General features: G+C 44.1%; 1 protein-coding gene across 4 annotated transcripts in view; it reads right to left on the bottom strand.

The window, feature by feature from the left end:
* LOC138947669 (tubulin polyglutamylase complex subunit 2-like) overlaps positions 1–15,835 on the bottom strand; it is a 41,903-nt gene extending 26,068 nt beyond the window's left edge. For 2 of the 4 annotated variants that reach the window (XM_070319199.1, XM_070319218.1), the window contains exon 1: positions 15,646–15,834. In XM_070319199.1, coding sequence (XP_070175300.1) covers positions 15,646–15,721 — 76 coding nt within the window. In that variant the 5' untranslated portion in view covers positions 15,722–15,834. Of the gene's footprint in view, positions 1–15,645 lie in introns of all 4 variants that reach the window. The other 2 variants (XM_070319206.1, XM_070319215.1) reach the window with 2 other exon arrangements.
* Positions 15,836–19,752: the final 3,917 nt, after the last annotated feature.

Here is a 19,752-nt window from a genome sequence, read left to right as displayed (position 1 = left end):
TGACATGGATTACAGGATCTTTTTCGTGCGCACTTGGTCTTGTGCTTGCGTGTACACACAGGGGTGTTCGGACACCGAGGAGAGTCTGCACACAAAGGTAACTCTGAGAAATAAACCTCTCGCCGAACGTGTGGACGAACTCACGCTGACAGCGGCCAACTGGATACAAATCCAGCGCGCTACCGACTGAGCTACATTCCCGCCCCATCAATTAGTGATAATTATCAACACTCAAAATACAATTTGTATTCACAATGCTGCGACTTTTCGGCTATCTCTGAATATATATGCAGCGAAAGGCAATGTGTTTTGTAAGGACTCCCAGTGCCGTGCTGACGTCCTCGGTGATCCATCACCAGGCATAAGCAAGTGATGCGCCTTCCCTTCCTTCAAAAGATGAGACTCGATCTGCTTGGCTGCATTTGCTACCTCTCCTCTGCAGCCCAGGTCCAACAGAGTTTCCCTGAAACTAACAACAATTTATCAAATCATTAGTTAGTGTACATAGTCTGAAGCCACCTGAACACACGACAGCCATTTTCCTTCAGTTCTCCACTTATTTATACTATAGGTACATGTTTTTAATTTATTTACACTCATCCTCATAGTACTGAAAAAGTGCCATGAAAGGCAGAAAATAAGAAATAGAAAGTCAAACAGAATGAGGCAGAGCGATATCAAATAACCAAAGGGAAGTAATCGCTCAATGCATACGACATGTGTAATAGAGTAAGCGAGAGTTGTACGGAACCTTTTCTCCTGGCACCTGAGAGAATAACAAGCATTGAAATGAACAAGCGACTTTCATCCTCAAAAAAGGATGATCACCGCAAGCTCATATGCTCATCATTCTCCAAGGCACTCCAACTAACACCTACGTACACAGTCATATACAAGAACCAGCTTTTATTCTCGACCGGACTTAGTCCTTAGATCAAGACTGGTTTTAAACAGAACAAATTCAATGTTCATTTCAATGCTTGTTATTCTCTCAGGTGCCAGGAGAAAAGGTTCCGTACAACTCTCGCTTACTCTATTACACATGTCGTATGCATTGAGCGATTACTTCCCTTTGGTTATTTGATAAGAAATAGAAAATAAGGAGCTCAATATTAGCTGATTCTTCAAAGCTTCCTTCACATACAAAGTAACACACACATGAATACAAACACAAAGCCTGTATTACAACATAAGAAAAAAATCAGGGACACATAATTCAGAAAACTTCCATAACACAAACATTTAAACCAGGAATGATGACACAAAGTGCTTTCCAAGAGTGTTATTTGTGACTGATCATGCCAAAACATCTTGACAGTACAGGCAAATACTGTGAAACTTATCTTACAGGCAGCTAATTGTACAGTAGAACCTTGTAACTAGCTTTCCAAGTTTTCAGTTCACAATGTAATTATGTCTGAAAACAATTCCATTTAAAGATGGTTTCTCTCATAGGACGTGATCTGCTTTCAGTATATTTTTGTGTTAATAGTCAAGATCTTTTGAAAGGTAGGTTCCATTGTACCCACAAACGAAACAAGTGTAAAACACAAACACTCACCAGTAATATTATTTGAGATTGATTTGTGAAACTCTACAGCAAGGGAACACATGGAACGTATGTGGCTGCCAGGGCTCTGAGTATGACTTTCCTTGTTTCAGTGTCTCTCATTTGTGTTGACAGCATCGATTAGCAGCACCTTGATAAGCTACACAAAAGAAAAGAACATTGTCAATAAATAATATCCTTTTACATCAGTTGGTCTTTTTTACATGTAAGTTCACGGTTAAAGTGCATTTCAGAGCCGTGTTCATCCCAGACACAGAGGACAATCAGCCAGTTAAACCTGCATCAAAATATATGTGGGTCTATATGTTATGGCCAGAAAACAATGTTGGGGTACTATACTTGTCTCCGAAAACTTCCGAAAACCCCTGAAAACCCCATCTAGACTAACTAAATCTATCTTCAAAGTGAAGTATTGGACATGCCTGTAAAAAGTAAGCTTCGGAGAGAAGTAGTACCGCAATTTTGTATCTACAGAAATTCCATGGGGTCAAAACTATGGACATTGAACATGCAGGCCTGGAGTCTGCATACCTGACCTATTATGACGGAGGCTGAACATACTGTCAGACTCAGAGCACAGTTTAGGTTCATAAAACAACAAAAAAAGGCATCCAATATTTGAAATGCCGAAGCTTTTTGTCGAATAACATTGGTGCACAACCACAACACTAACCAGGAATCAAGATAATATTTACAGTCAAGATTGAAAATCTTCTTAGGCCTGTAACTCTCAAGTCTGACTATCCTGCTGAAAGCCTGAATAGCTGAGAAAAACAAAACAAAATCAAACATACCATAAGTGAAAGCCGCAGTCAACCCTTTTGCGGAACAGAAACAGAAAAGATCTCTCCACAGGGAAACATCATCAGGATGGTTGGCCATAACGTATGTACTGCAATCATAAACAGACACACTGTTACTCATTTAAAATCGAAAATTTTTAATTAAATTTTCATTTGATTAATATACTTACCCGAGTCACATATTAGCATTGACGCAGTCGAGATGCTAGGTTGACTGAAAAACGCTATCCCGTCTATAGTATAAGGGAAGCAACCCAAGCAAAAAAGTAGCAAGCTTGCTACCCTGGGTTGCCTCCCGTAGCGTGCATCACGCCACAGATCTCGTACCCGATACGAGACACCCTCATTCGACTTCTAGAATACAAAGAAACTAAAAGCGGGGAAGGTGGGAGGGAATTACCTATGTGACTCGGGTAAGTATATTAATCAAATGAAAATTTAATTAAAAATTTTCGATTAAATTACATATTCTTACTCCGAGTCACATATTAGCAGATAACTCCAACAAGGTGGTGGGTAAGATCAAAAAGTTCAAACTCACTCTAAAGTTCTGGAGAGACAAAAGCCAGCTGCCGCCAAGGAAGGAATAGGCCGAGACCCATCCTGACAGAGGGCAGCAATGTCTGCAGAACCTGATAAGACAAAATCCTAGCGCCAGAAGCTGTGCGCAGGACATCATCCAAACCCCATAGGCCAAAAAGGCCAAGGAGGAGGCCCAGGCCCTGGAAATGAGCTCGGGCCGAGCCGAGGGAAAGATAGCATAAGCTATGACAAGGCGGAGGGCAAGAAAATCCCTTGCCAAGAAACTGGCCCACTGCCAAAAGTCAGGAAAGGATCCCGTGAGAAAGCAACCACTGACTCACTCTAAACCCTTGCCAGGAACTGGCCCACTGCCAAAGGACAGAAACGGACCGAGAACCACCCTGATTGACAGCCGAGATGTCTCTCAGGCAAGAAATGCGAAAGACGACCTCAGAGAGCCAGTAAGCTGTGCCCAGCACTTCTTCCAATCTTCTGAACCGTAAAACAGTCCGGAAAAGGACCCCAGTCTTGGATAAACCCGACCAAGTAGAGGGAAGGACAAGCTGCCCCCCCCCCCCCTTAAATGGAAGGAAATGCTAATGGCCTGGAAAAGATCCGTGCGTAAGGTTGCCGGCTAAGCCCTGAAAAGGACCGACCCTCACGGAGACCATAAGGCAACCATGCCAAAGTAAGAAAACTTTGGGATGGAGTGAGGCCCAAAAGGCCGTTGAGAGAACAGTCAGCTCCGGAAGAGTGACCAAACTCCAAACCGGAAAGAGAGAGACGCCTGAGTATCAAGTACCAGGGTCCAACTCAATGAGCAAAACTCAAGGGAGACGGTCACCGGTCGTCCCCTGCCCATCCCTGCGAAAGCAGAGAGAGGGGTAAAAAAGGGGACGAAGCGACCTAAGGTAGTGCATAAGCACCGCAAATGCGGACCCGCAGTGGCCAAATCCTAATGTGACCGGAGACCGGAAACAAAATGACAAAAGCCAGCGTGATCGCAGAGCAGACTGCTTGTAGGTAATTGAAAATGAATCAAAAAACCCGAAACAGAAAGGACGTAGCTGGTAAGAAAGACGGAAAACCGTGAAGCGAACCAGCCGTCAGCCTCCCGAGACCAGAGTTCTCAGTAATAGTCATAGTTGCAAGTGAAAAAGGGATGACCAGGCCGGAAGCCCAACCCAGCAGAAATCGTCCCAACTCACATCATGCAAGCATGATGGAGAAGAGGAAGAGACGAAATCCGCAGTCACAAGAACCAATTGCCAAAGTCGCAACACGACAGGCAGGAGACTATAACACAGGCTAAGGCCGAGAGCCTTGCTGCCCGTAGGCCGGCCATTGCACCAAAGTACTCAAAGTACACAGGCACAGTAAGAAACCAACAGTTTCGGCCGCCGAAAAAGATGCTGGCCTAGAGGCCAGCACCGAGAAAACTGGAACATTAGCTAGACCTCTGCCCAAAAAGGGGAGGAGTAGCCAAAAAACCTGAGAAAAAGTGACAAGCCAAGAATGACTTCTCAAACATGCAATGCCCAGACAATGCACCCTCAGGAAAATCTGAATGTTACTTCCGAGGCCAACTCAAGTGAACCTTAAGTTTGGACGAAACACCAGAACGCGTCTGATCGCTAGAGAAAGACAAAGTCAGACTCGGCGAAAGACAAACCTGGACCGAGTCCAGAAGCTCGTGGCAAGAGAAAACGGGGAAGCCCAAAGGCAGAAACCCCCTTTTAAACGGAAATCGACCTCTCAGCACCCATACGCTGGGAAAGAGAAAGAATGTCGAAGCCCGAAGCCACAAGCACAAGGAAAGCAACAACCGCCACCTCCAACGGATGAAATGGCTGTTGCTCCCGCCGAGGCTAAAACCCCGAAGCCCTAAGGCCGGCTGTTGTTTCAAAAACCCAGCGTACCTATGACGGCTGTGAAAGAAACAATCTCACCTGAGCTGAGGACGTAGGCCGCTTAGGCTAAGTCCGCTTAGGTATAGCCTGCTTAGGAGCGGCCTGCTTTTGCTGCTTTCAAATTGAAGCTCAAAAGAAGGGAACCGCTGTTCTCAATCCCCTGCTTCTGGCATGAGAGGCCAGGCTGCCGGAGAGAGACCGTCCACCAAGGATGACGAACTGAGAATGTTCCTTGTCGACTCCTCAGAAAACCGGGAGTGGGCAAGAAACAAGTCCCTTCCGCACGAGACCGCATGGAAATAGTGCAGAGAGGACAGCCTCATCTGTGCCTCGTTCACCCTTGTAAGTGTGGAGAGGAGTGAGACACTTCCTCCGCGTCCTGCCCTTTACTAAGGGGAAAGGGCGCCAAGGAATCTGCCAGAGCGCGAGAAAGCGCCCGCAGGAGAGTCTCGGAAATGGAACTGAGTTCCAAAAGTTGTCAGCCCCCTTCCTCAGAGAATAGGAGATTCTGCCCATAGAGCGGCAGAACCGAATCCTTCCTCAACGGCTTCGTAAGAAGCGAAAGAAGATCCGGCGTGACCGGAAACGGTGCACGCGGACGGGGAAAGGCCAACAGCCGGCTACGAGACGACCCTGGCCAAGGCAACTTCCTCTGGTCCGCTAAGGAGGAAGCCTGCGCAGGAGCGGCAAGGCATTCCGATGCCGGCTCCGAAGCTGAACCCTGAGGAACCAGCAACGAAACCGACGCCGGAGGCCACCCCCTGTCGAAGAGGGGGGCTCGGCGAAAAGGCAAAAAGGCGAAAAGCTACAAAGGGCGATTCTTCAAACCAGAAGTAGCTGCTTCCTCTTTGCCAACCGAAGTCCTTCCTGTTGGCAATCGATTGTGCTCATTCCCTAACTGAGGGGAGGATGAGAGGAATCAAAAACCAAGGAAAGTGGGAGAGAGGAGCTAGCGGCCACCACCGGAGTGTGTGGATGCTGCTGTCCCAACAGAGGCAAGAAGCCTGTATGCCCATAGGGCAAGCCTTGTTCGAAATTCACCGGCGACCAAACGGAAGCAGCGGGAACTGAACCGGAAAATCCGGGAGGAGCCGGAAGTGCGGCAGCCACAGCAGCGCTATGCCAAAGCTGGTGCTGAGCCACCTACGAGCTGAAGCTCGGAACCCAAAGGTAGGCCGTAGGCCAGAACCGGAAGTGACAGTAACCTGTGCACTACCCGCTTGACCTACCCTCCTGCCAAGGCCGGAAGCGAAGCTGCCGGAAATGGCTGCCGTGCAAAGGGCAAAGCTCAAACCGGAAAGGGCCATGGGCTGCCCACACACCGATGAACTAACATTTCCAGCCGGAGCCGGAAGAGAAGCTGTCGCGAACGACTGCTTACGTATAGCGCAGCTCAAGCAGGATGGGATCATTATTTGTCCACCTTCCAAAGAGGCACTACTTCCGTGAACCGGAAGTGCCGCTGTCGCGTACGACTGCCGACGTAAGGCAAGGCTCGAACCGGACGTGACAGTAGCCTGTGCACTAACCAGTGAACCTACACTTCCGGTCGGAACCGGAAGAACAGCTGTCGCGGGCGACCGCTGTCATAGGACAAGGCTCGAACCAGACGTGACAGTAGTCTGTGCACTAGCAAGTGAACCTCTACTTCCGGCCGGAGCTGGAAGCGGCTGCCGCGAACGACTGCTGACGTAAATTCGGAAGCTGGCCAGAGCCGCCGAAGGCAGCTGCTCCTCGCACACGGACCCAAAGTCCGAAACGCCACCTGAAGGGGACGGCTCATAGCCAAAAGAACCCGACAAATGACGCTGCGAGGGAAGGCCGTAAGCCAAACGCCCATCCTGTTGGCCATCGATGAAACTCGCACCCCTGACTAAGAGGAAGATGAGAGTCACCAACAACCGAAGGCAGCTGAAGAGAGGAGCTAGCGGCCACCACCGAAGTGGGTGGCTGCTGCTGTCCCAACAGAGGCAAAAAGCCTGTATGCCCAGGAGAACCACCGTATTCGAAATTCACCGGCGACACAACGGAAGCAGCGGGAACCGAACCGGAAAAGCCGGGAGGAGCAGGGAGTGCAGACGCAACAGCAGAACTATGCCATAGCTGGTGCTGAGGAGTCTGCAAGCCACAACCCGGAGGCCCTAGGCCGGAACCGGAAGTGACAGATGACTGTGCACGACCCGTTTGACCTACATTTCCTGCCCAGGCAGGAAGAGCAGCTGCCGGAAACGGCTGCTGTAGCAGGGCAAGGCTCGAACCGGAAGGGACCATGGGCTGTCCGCAAACCAGTGAACCAACACTTCCGGCCGGAGCCGGAAGCGAAGCTGCCGCAAGCCCTAGGCCGGAACCGGAAGTGACAGATGACTGTGCACGACCCGTTTGACCTACATTTCCTGCCCAGGCAGGAAGAGCAGCTGCCGGAAACGGCTGCTGTAGCAGGGCAAGGCTCGAACCGGAAGGGACCATGGGCTGTCCGCAAACCAGTGAACCAACACTTCCGGCCGGAGCCGGAAGCGAAGCTGCCGCGAACGGCTGCTTACGTAAAGCGCAGCTCGAACCGGATGGGACCATGGTCTGTCCGCAACCAGTGAACCACCACTTCCGGCCGGAGCCGGAAGGAAGCTGCCGCGAACGACTGCTTACGTAAAGAGCAGCTCGAACCGGAGGGGACCATGGTCTGTCCGCAACCAGTGAACCACCACTTCCGGCCGGAGCCGGAAGGAAGCTGCCGCGAACGACTGCTTACGTAAAGCGCAGCTCGAACCGGAGGGGACCATGGTCTGTCCGCAACCAGTGAACCACTACTTCCGGGAACCGGAAGTGCAGCTGCCGCGGACGGCTGCTGCGAGCACATACCTTGTGTCGACCGTATCCCCCAAAGGGACCTGCTCAGGTGCACTCCCGCAAGCGGAAGCCACCGAGCGCCGGCCGAGAAGAGAAACGCCTCCCTGTGCACGGACTCCAGAGCCATCACAGAAGCCAGCAGGCTGGACAGGTGATCAGGAACAAAGGAAGCCAACGACCGAGGGTCGCACACCCCCGGGAGGGAGGCAGAGCTGGAAACAGGGTCCGTCCGCGACATTTCTGTACGAACGAGCGTCCGAATTTCTGGAATCAAAGAAGACAAAAGGCTAGCAACAAGAGCGCCAGCCTCCGGCGCAGGTACAGGGGTAGAAACGGCCGTGGTAGCGGCCACACCCGCCGCCCGCGAGCCAGACGAAGTTTCCTCCGGAGCCTAAATAGGCACAGGAAAAACGAAGTTAGTCTTCGGGTCAGAAAACGTGAACCGTGGGGTTCCTAGCAGAAGAGGTGGAAGCCGAGGACTTAGGTTTAACAGGGCCTTTGCCCCTAACCTCGGCCTTAGCCGCTCGCTTTTCTCACTATCAGACATGCTGTCACACGAGAAAAACAAACTACTGAAAATACACAAGTCTCTAGGACGTAAAACTTCAGCAGAATAAACTAGCACTAACGTACCAGCTACAAGCAGCTACCAATGCTACTGGTAAACGCTCAAAGTCCGTAGCACGGACCCAAACTAACCAGCAAAAAACACCACGTGTAAGCGAAAAATGGCGACCAAAATGGCGGCCACAGCAAAAACTACTGAGCAAAATTCGTAAGTCCGCGGACGGAAAAATTCTCAGCAGAATGACAATGCAAACAACAACAAAAAGGAACAATCTCACCGCTAGAAACAGCTATGAGCAGACGGGGAGCCGAGGCCGGTAGGTGTCAAGCAGACAGCAAAACCGGCCTAGGAGCGAAATCAAGCACGACCTGTCTCTCTGGCTGAAAGATGTCGAATGAGGGTGTCTCGTATCGGGTACGAGATCTGTGGCGTGATGCACGCTACGGGAGGCAACCCAGGGTAGCAAGCTTGCTACTTTTTTGCTTGGGTTGCTTCCCTTATACTATAGACGGGATAGCGTTTTTCAGTCAACCTAGCATCTCGACTGCGTCAATGCTAATATGTGACTCGGAGTAAGAATATGTAATTTAATCATAACTACTCACTTAAATACAGATACCTACAGACATCACCATTAAACACAGTCACATGCGTGCGCAAGTCAAAGGATTAGCCTGTGGTTTAAGCATGACATAGAGACTTCTGAGCTCTACATGTTCAGTCCAAAACACTGGTACTGAAGTAGGGACAACTGCATAAGAAGATGAAACCAAAGAGAAACAAGTCGCGTAAGGCGAAAATACAATATTTAGTCAAGTAGCTGTCGAACTCACAGAATGAAACTGAACGCAACGCAACGCAGCAAGACCGTATTCTCGTAGCATCGTCACTCCACCGCCCGTGGCAAAGGCAGTGCACGTGGAATTGACAAGAAGAGCGGGGTATTCGTTGCGCTGAGAAGGATAGCACGCTTTTCTGTACCTCTCTTTGTTTTAACTTTCTGAGCGTGTTTTTAATCCAAACATATCATATCTATATATTTTTGGAATCAGGAACCGACAAGGAATAAGATGAAAGTGTTTTTAAATTGATTTCGAAAAAAAAAAATTGATAATAATTTTCATATATTTAATTTTCAGAGCTTGTTTTTAATCCGAATATAACATATTTATATGTTTTTGGAATCAGAAAATGATGGAGAATAAGATAAACGTAAATCTGGATCGTTTTATAAATTTTTATTTTTTTTTACAATTTTCAGATTTTTAATGACCAAAGTCATTAATTAATTTTTAAGCCACCAAGCTGAAATGCAATACCGAACCCCGGGCTTCGTTGAAGAGTACTTGACCAAAATTTCAACCAATTTGGTTGAAAAATGAGGGCGTGACAGTGCCGCCTCAACTTTCACGAAAAGCCGGATATGACGTCATCAAAGACATTTATCAAAAAACTGAAAAAAACGTTCGGGGATTTCATACCCAGGAACTCTCATGTCAAATTTCATAAAGATCGGTCCAGTAGTTTAGTCTGAATCGCTCTACACACACACACACACACACACACACGCACGCACACACATACGCACATACACCACGACCCTCGTTTCGATTCCCCCTCGATGTTAAAATATTTAGTCAAAACTTGACTAAATATAAAAAGCAAGCAAAAGCATTACTTACCTGTTCACAACAACGCATTGGTATGACCAGGTTAGCAGATAAACACAGCACTGGACCATTGTAAATGCAGGACTTGAAGTTCAATGGGTCCACTGAAAAAGAGATTGTGCACTTTGAAAAATCATAAACCTGGTATACTGGTAACCTTCGTGATAACAATCCTCTCCCTGCATGAATTCAGTTAAATTGAGTTTAAATAATACTTGTCCTAACTAACATTTCTGATATGGAGTTTATCAATCACAGTCATTTTGAGTCAGAACTTCAACCCTGAAAATTACTGACTACAAAGACATTCATTGATTCAAATTTCAGCAAAATATATCATATTTTGGCTTGTATGTCATGTAACTCTGAAAAGTGAAAGCATAAATTACTGAAGTTTCATTCACACACACACACACACATACACACACACACACACACACACACCCACAGTGACACATACACAGAAACACACACAAAAACATTCATCATCAAAGGAAGCCTTAATCATACCTTTGCAGAACAGAAACAGCCAAGATCAATTCCCAATAGGAAACATGGTCCGAATGGTCAGCCGCTGTGTACTGGAAACATAAGTGGCCACACTGTTACTTATTTTAATGTAACTCAGAATTACTCAGATAATTCCACAACTTACTAACATCACATAAAACACGCACACACACACAAGCCACATTATGAGTCTGTATGGTTAAAGCATGGAATAGATTATAGAGGCAACAAAAAACCTAAGTACACATATACCTATATATATATATATATAATATGCCGTTCTTCAGAAGTGTTCAAATTAGAACATAAAGCCCCCAAAACCATCAGATACACACATTTTTACACAAAAAAGTAACAGAAAGCCAGAGTGATCTTTGAAATTTAAACTGCACACACAGCACAAAACACATACACTGTGTACATGAATAATAAAGAGGCAACTGACCTTTTCCAATTCAAGACAGCTGTGAGTGTGATGTTTCCATTGTGGGTGTCTCATCTCAAGGTGTGACATGTTACAACAGGATCCAGCTGGTATGCATCTGTAATAATTCAAATATCCTGCATACATCAGTACGCACTGTGCAACACAAACACATTTTATTTAAAACTCTAAGCATCGCTGTTTAAATTATAATTTGAGTCTTATGAGACAGTAAAACACACACCACTAACTATATGCAGTGGAAAAAACCCACAAAAAATACCATTGAAGCTCGATCAGTAAATGAAATGATTTCTTTTTTGCCAGTGCGCTGAATTCCAAAGAATTTGAACTTGAGTGTAAAGTTAAAAATAACATACTACTAGACCTATACTATTTTTCATTCTTGCTCTACTTCACATCAGTGAGCAAATTACTTTGATCGACCAGTTTGGGTCACAAATAACCAAACACACATAGGCCCTATATATGGCATTTCCAATACCCGGGAAAATAATATCTACTCGATTCTTAACTCGACTAGAACAGCAAAATACAATGCGCCCCATTCAATGCACATATTAACACTCAACTTAGAAGTTCAACTTCAACTTGTTCAAGGATAAAAAAAACAAAAAAACAAGAAATGTAGGTTGTTGGAAAGCTTGTTATTGACAAAACAATACATTCCACTCTCCAGTCACAGATATTTCGACCCAGCTGTCTTTTCAGTGCACAGATAAACCAATATTAATTCAACAGTAAAAGACTGACCCTTCATTGTTTCAATTCGCATCACCAAACACTGACAGACTGAGACTGATCGAAGGTCAACTTCACGAAACAATTAGATCTAACTTCAAACTTGGCTGAAAACGGCGCCTCTGCACTTACCAAACCTTGATACGCGGTGCAGTGAACAGAATGCTTCGATACTATGCCTGCAAATACTTTCTTAAATAATGAAAACGTCAAAAATAGTGAAGAAACTTACCTGTCAAGCATTCCTGTCGTCAGCTGATTTTTGTTGACCGTTTCAGTATCGGGCTTGCAAAGGAACGAAAACAGAGTTGTTTCCCCTCGTAATAGCAGACGACATTGTCACTGCAATGCTGCTTTTACACTGATTCTGTTACTGAAACGCAGTTTTGACCTTTGTAAGTGTTCTCTCACACTGTATGCTACCTTTTAAATGCAGATCTACAGATTGTGAATTCTAGAGAGTCATCTACAAGCAAAACCAGTCGTGAGATAAGATTTCGAAAAACCGGAAGTGAAGATGTCGGAGCAAAATGTTTCGAAAAGAAATTAGCGCTGATAAAATATAAACATGAGTTTGAGTTTTCTGTGGGATCATCATCGATTTTCTTTCATTTTTCTAACTGAGGATTTGGCTTTTCTTTAATTTAAAAAGATTCAGAGGGACTGTGAGCTAAAAGATTGCACAGGCTAGGGCATCGTCGCCAACAGTAATGACGTCAAATCTTCGGCCTAATATGGAGGTCCAAGGTCAAATGCAATAGAGCTCGTAAGGAACGCGTCACACAATGACGAGAAATATAGCGTCATAAAAAGCATGCGTATCGCATGCGAGACGAGTTACAAAATCGTATGCGTATCGCATGCGTTTTCACGCATGAAAGCATGTCGCATTCACGTATGCGATACGCACTCGACTCGAGTGCAGAAATCCGTGTTCGATTTTGTGCATGCGTGACGCGCTCGATTCGAGTGCAGAAATTCGTGCCGAGTGTTTTACGCATGCGATCCGAGGGTGCAATGTTTGCTGGGCAGTGATGTTAAACTGCCCACACAGTCAGTCGCTGACGTAACCACAACCAAACTGGCACTTCGAGTCACGAAATCTAAATACAAATGAAAGGCATCAAAACCAACCTAAATCAAAGTCTTGGTCATATAAAACCTAGAATATAATAATACTGAGTTGTTATCTATACATATAATAAAAGAGAGTGTCTGTCTGTGTGTCTGTGTGTCTGTGTGTCTGTCTGTGGTCGCCATACCTCTGAGATGGCAAGAGGCAGGAACAAGATAGTGTGCACGTACACTCCCTAGGTGCCGCAGATGTGCACCTGGGTTTTAGTTTCTTGATTCATTGTTTCCTTTCTCAGATTATGGACCTCCCATTTATTGAATACAGCCTATATGGTGCAAGACCAGTTCAGTGCCTACTGTTCACCTGTAGCAAGCACATCATGCCAGTGATATTAGAGACTCGCTATTGCTCCTATGAGCGGAAGAAATGAAGAATGAAAAATTAACTGGACAGTTCCGGAAATTTCTAGAAGGTAAGGGAGATAACTCTTTTTTGTCTGTGGTCGCCTTACCTCTGAGATGGCAAGAGGCAGGAACAAGATAGTGTGCACGTACACTCCCTAGGTGCCGCAGATGTGCACCTGGGTTTTAGTTTCTTGATTCATTGTTTCCTTTCTCAGATTATGGACCTCCCAGTTATTGAATACAGCCTATATGGTGCAAGACCAGTTCAGTGCCTACTGTTCACCTGTAGCAAGCACATCATGCCAGTGATATTAGAGACTCGCTATTGCTCCTATGAGGGGAAGAAATGAAGAATGAAAAATTAACTGGACAGTTGCGGAAATTTCTAGAAGGTAAGGGAGATAACTTTTTTGTCTGTAGCAAGCACATCATGCCAGTGATATTAGAGACTTGCTATTGCTCCTATGAGGGGAAGAAATGAAGAATGAAAAATTAACTGGACAGTTCCGGAAATTTCTAGAAGGTAAGGGAGATAACTCTTTTTTGTCTGTGGTCGCCATACCTCTGAGATGGCAAGAGGCAGGAACAAGATAGTGTGCACGTACAGTCTCCCTAGGTGCCGCAGATGTGCACCTGGGTTTTAGTTTCTTGATTCATTGTTTCCTTTCTCAGATTATGGACCTCCCATTTATTGAATACAGCCTATATGGTGCAAGACCAGTTCAGTGCCTACTGTTCATCTGTAGCAAGCACATCATGCCAGTGATATTAGAGACTCGCTATTGCTCCTATGAGCGGAAGAAATGAAGAATGAAAAATTAACTGGACAGTTCCGGAAATTTCTAGAAGGTAAGGGAGATAACTCTTTTTTGTCTGTGGTCGCCTTACCTCTGAGATGGCAAGAGGCAGGAACAAGATAGTGTGCACGTACACTCCCTAGGTGCCGCAGATGTGCACCTGGGTTTTAGTTTCTTGATTCATTGTTTCCTTTCTCAGATTATGGACCTCCCAGTTATTGAATACAGCCTATATGGTGCAAGACCAGTTCAGTGCCTACTGTTCATCTGTAGCAAGCACATCATGCCAGTGATATTAGAGACTTGCTATTGCTCCTATGAGGGGAAGAAATGAAGAATGAAAAATTAACTGGACAGTTCCGGAAATTTCTAGAAGGTAAGGGAGATAACTCTTTTTTGTCTGTAGCAAGCACATCATGCCAGTGATATTAGAGACTTGCTATTGCTCCTATGAGGGGAAGAAATGAAGAATGAAAAATTAACTGGACAGTTCCGGAAATTTCTAGAAGGTAAGGGAGATAACTCTTTTTTGTCTGTGGTCGCCTTACCTCTGAGATGGCAAGAGGCAGGAACAAGATAGTGTGCACGTACACTCCCTAGGTGCCGCAGATGTGCACCTGGGTTTTAGTTTCTTGATTCATTGTTTCCTTTCTCAGATTATGGACCTCCCATTTATTGAATACAGCCTATATGGTGCAAGACCAGTTCAGTGCCTACTGTTCATCTGTAGCAAGCACATCATGCCAGTGATATTAGAGACTCGCTATAATTGCTCCTATGAGGGGAAGAAATGAAGAATGAAAAATTAACTGGACAGTTCCGGAAATTTCTAGAAGGTAAGGGAGATAACTCTTTTTTGTCTGTGGTCGCCATACCTCTGAGATGGCAAGAGGCAGGAACAAGATAGTACATCATGCCAGTGATATTAGAGACTCGCTATTGCTCCTATGAGGGGAAGAAATGAAGAAAGAAAAATTAACTGGACAGTTCCGGAAATTTCTAGAAGGTAAGGGAGATAACTCTTTTTTTGTATCCAAACAAAGGAGGTAAAGCTAATGATAATGGGATAGCGAGCGTCTTAAATTGCTACAGGGCTCCGCTTACTCCCGGGCGAAGCCGGGCTTAACTGCTAGTCCTCATATATAAAGAATAAGATTGCTTACTTGTTGTGTTTTACGGGTTTTGCCGACAGAGCTAGGAGCTAGCTGCTGCCCGGTTTGGCAGACGACACTTGCGAAAGCGAGGTCAGAACATTACAATTTGCGGATCGTAGCACAATAGGAACGAAACGAAAGTAAAGATAAATTCTGGTTACAGTACAATGAATGTTTCATTGATTTAATTTTAATAGTATGTGTTGATCACTGAACGTTCAGATTGTGACAACCATGTGATATAAATCTTCTCATTCTCCTAATGTGATCATTCCTATTTGACTCAGGACAAACATTTTGTACATTTCCTCATTCCTATTTAATTGAAGACACATCCTTTTTACATGATCTGTGTGTATGCACACCCGTACCCCCGCCCGCCGCCCCACCCCTTCCAGAAGCAGGTCGTTAGTTAACACTAACACACTGATGACTGTGCTGACTCAACACAAACTGACACACAGTCCATCTTTACCCATAGTTAGACACTCTCACACACCCTCCCAAAATGAAAAGTATGAAGGCGAAGAAAGAAGGAAAATAAGAAGGTTCTGTTTCCTCCGAGTCAGACATTCTTCTTCCCTTTCCATTTCTATCCTCAACACCAACTTGTCAAGAAAAGTCAAACCAACCCAGGTGTTTTACAACGCCCATGTGAAGATTTTCGACCATTGACTTCACGTTATCATATTCTGCTTCGTTCGTCATCGTGAAGCAGACCACGAACGTCTAGTCTGAAGACACTTTCTTTTACTTTTAAAAGACGAACACTTTCTTGTTTGTCGTCTGAAGCGTTCACAGCAACTGAGAAAATTCTGTGACTTCACGTACGAGAGAGTTGTACGCGAGTAGCCTCCCTTGAAAGAACCCACCATGTTCATTGTTAATCAATATCAGTCATTCAGCATGGTTGTTTCAAAAGTGTGTGTGTGTGTGTGTGTGTGTGTGTGTGTGATTTGAAAGGGCATTCCACGTTATCTTCAGCAGAATGTCAAAAGTGTCCATTCATTTATTGCCCTGTTAAATTTTGCACCATATTAAAATAGATTCCAACTCTTTGTTTTCAACACTAACATTATATCTTGAGAACAGTCAGGAATTTCAAATAAAACATGTATGAAAAGAAACAAACCAAGACAAGACACAGTTAGGCCAAAAAAAAAATAGGTCTGTTTACGGTAACCCGACCGACCCTAGTTTTTAGGCCCGACCCTAATCTTTTTTTTGGATCGTCTGAAAAAAAACAAAAAACGCATCCAAAATAGAGCTGTTTGCGCTCAAACAGCAGACGACAGAAGGGAGGTAAGCTCAAAGTACTGTTTATAGTTATGTTGGGCAAAAACAGGGATTGATGAGAAGAAATGGACTGTGAAACATAGAGAGGGGAGAGAAAAAAAAGAAAAAAAAAAAAATAAAAAAAAAAAAAAAAGCCGACCTACCGACCCTATTTTTTCACCCTATGTTACCGTAAACAGACGGTTTTTTTTTTTGGCCTTAAAGAAATAGAGAGAACTATATTTGCCCGCAAACTACATGTCCACATGTAGGAGAGAGTTTATAGGGAAAGGAAAGTGAGCATGCTAAATATTTCGCCTCTTGAGGACAAGATATGGGTTATACGATTCGAGTTTTACGCACGGCTTTTAACAAGATACACAAGTGTATGCGTGTTTAGGTGGTATCAGCCATCTGCACTTATGGCAGAATGCCCTAATCGTTTACGTGCCATTGTGGTGACACGGGGGTGGGACATGGCTTCCGTCTCTCGGTCTGCACATAAAGTTGACCCGTGTCCGTCCCGGCCCGAATTCTAACCTGTGACCTTCCGATCACAAGTCCAGTGCTCTACCAACTGAGCTACCGAGCCCCCAGTTTATTGACACATGCATGAACACAATAAACATAAATGTATACACACATGCACACATACACACACTCCAATCTGATAACTCATTTTCCATATATTTTATTGACACATTTTTGCACTTTTTATGACTTCTATAATTATTCTTAATCAATGAAGAAGTACCAATTAATGTACGTATATATATATAGACATGCCTCCTTCCTAAATCACCACACACATACACACACAAGCACACGCGTGCATGCATACACGCATGCATGCGTGCACCAGTATCTCACATTTCAAACAATACAGTATCCAGACAATACAATTCAAAAATCTGAAACAAGAAGAGCAAACGCTCGATCGAGTCACTTTCGCAGTTCTGAATATTATATGAGGCATCAGATGGACAGGAAGAAATTGCTATTCACAACACAATGAGTCACGTTCACATAAAATTTGAGCCCGGTCACTTTTATAGTTTCCGAGAAAAGCCCAACGTTAAGTTGTGTGTTGCCGAACAGAAAAGGCTAGTTATCTCCCTTGTTTTTCTGATAACGTTCGTAAAAGGCTACAGATGTAAATACTTTGATGTAAAGAATAATCCTACAAAGTTTCAATCACATCCGATGAACTTTGTCAAAGATATAAAATGTCTAATTTTTCCTTTGACGCTGACCTGTGACCTTGAAAAAGGTCAAAGGTCAACGAAACCATCGTTAAAGTGTAGAGGTCATTGGAGGTCACGACTAAACAAAATATGAGCCCGATCGCTTTGATAGTTTCCGAGAAAAGTCCAACGTTAAGGTGGTGTCTACGGACGGCCGGCCGGACGGACGGCCGGCCGGATGGCCGGCCGGACAGACTAACACTGACCGATTACATAGAGTCACTTTTTCTCAAGTGACTCAAAAATGTGTGTTCAACATGCCCAAAAAAGTTGTAAAAATACCTAAAGCACGTTGCACATGTAAAAGGCTGAAATATAATAACTTCTTTTTATATTTAGTCAAGTTTTGACTAAATATTTTAACATCGAGGGGGAATCGAAACGAGGGTATGGTGTATGTGCGTCTGTCTGTGTGTGTGTGTGTGTGTGTAGAGCGATTCAGACTAAACTACTGGACCGATCTTTATGAAATTTGACATGAGAGTTCCTGGGTATGAAATCCCCGAACGTTTTTTTCTTTTTTTTGATAAATGTCTTTGATGACGTCATATCCGGCTTTTCGTGAAAGTTGAGGCGGCACTGTCACGCCCTCATTTTTCAACCAAATTGGTTGAAATTTTCGTCAAGTACTCTTCGACGAAGCCCGGGGTTCGGTATTGCATTTCAGCTTGGTGGCTTAAAAATTAATTAATGACTTTGGTCATTAAAAATCTGAAAATTGTAAAAAAAAATAAAAATTTATAAAACGATCCAAATTTACGTTTATCTTATTCTCCATCACTTGCCGATTCCAAAAACATATAAATATGTTATATTCGGATTAAAAACAAGCTCTGAAAATTAAATATATAAAAATTATTATCAAATTTTTTTCCCCGAAATCAATTTAAAAACACTTTCATCTTATTCCTTGTCGGTTCCTGATTCCAAAAATATATAGATATGATATGTTTGGATTAAAAACACGCTCAGAAAGTTAAAACGAAGAGAGGTACAGAAAAGCGTGCTATCCTTCTCAGCGCAACGAATACCCCGCTCTTCTTGTCCATTCCACGTGCACTGCCTTTGCCACGGGCGGTGGAGTGACGATGCTACGAGTATACGGTCTTGCTGCGTTGCGTTGCGTTCAGTTTCATTCTGTGAGTTCGACAGCTACTTGACTAAATATTGTATTTTCGCCTTACGCGACTTGTTTCTTCTTCAAATTTTAATACAACTGCCAATAGAAAATACAGACAATGTTTTCTTTATTGTAAACACTTAAAAACAAAGACAGCATAGTTGTCTAAAGATGCCCAGAAGTACAGAAAAAGAAAAACTCAAATGACCCACGACTCTTGCGTGTTCTATTAGAATTCGGACAAATTGTGAAATGTCTTCATGGTCCTTCAACTAATGCACAAAATTGATTATCAGATAACTATCTTTTTCTTCTAAAAACATAAAAAATACAAATATAAAAACAAGAAACAAAACAGCACCTGTCCTCTTCAAAATCACATTGTGATTGAATAGCACCCTCTATCTCTTTATATCTGCAAAAGCTGTCTACTGCGTACGCAAATTTATAATGTTGCAATAGAAAAACATTGAGTTACCATTATAATTATTCCCAATATGATAATTTAAACAAACAGACAATCTTACAAATAAGACTAGACCCTTCCTCCTGCATTATTCCTCAGTGTATAAATCCTCCGAGATTGAAAAGGTTATTTACCAAAAGTCCATATACTTCAAAAAGCAAATCATTTAAACTTTGGAACTACATTGCAAACCAAAATGTTAATGGTGGATTTCCAAAAAACCTAGTTGTGTGCATACTTTGTGTAAGTGTGTGTGCATGCATGTGTGTATTATCTTAGACGACTGGGAGACTGTAGTAATAGTGGTCAGTTTAGAAAATATAGCTTCCAAGCAATTTAGCACATTCACACGGCTCAATTCGAAGATAATAAACTAGTTAGCTAAAGTGATGATGCAATGAGCGTAACAGTAACAGGGGTGGGTGGGTGGGTTGGTGTGTGTGCGCGTGCATGCAAGCATGCTTGTGTACGTGCGTGTGTGCATGCATGTGTGTGTTTCTTGCTGAGTGAATTATCAATTAAGTGCCTGGGCATGACATTTTTGGTTGTACCTTTTTTCACTTAATTCAGCTGTTAAGTAATGGAAACATGGATCAGGAAAACTAGAAACATCTGAAACAGATATCCCAACTGT

Source organism: Littorina saxatilis, linkage group LG1 (genome assembly GCF_037325665.1).
Source record: "Littorina saxatilis isolate snail1 linkage group LG1, US_GU_Lsax_2.0, whole genome shotgun sequence".
NCBI lineage: Eukaryota > Metazoa > Mollusca > Gastropoda > Littorinimorpha > Littorinidae > Littorina > Littorina saxatilis.
This window is presented reverse-complemented; position numbering and strand designations above follow the sequence as displayed.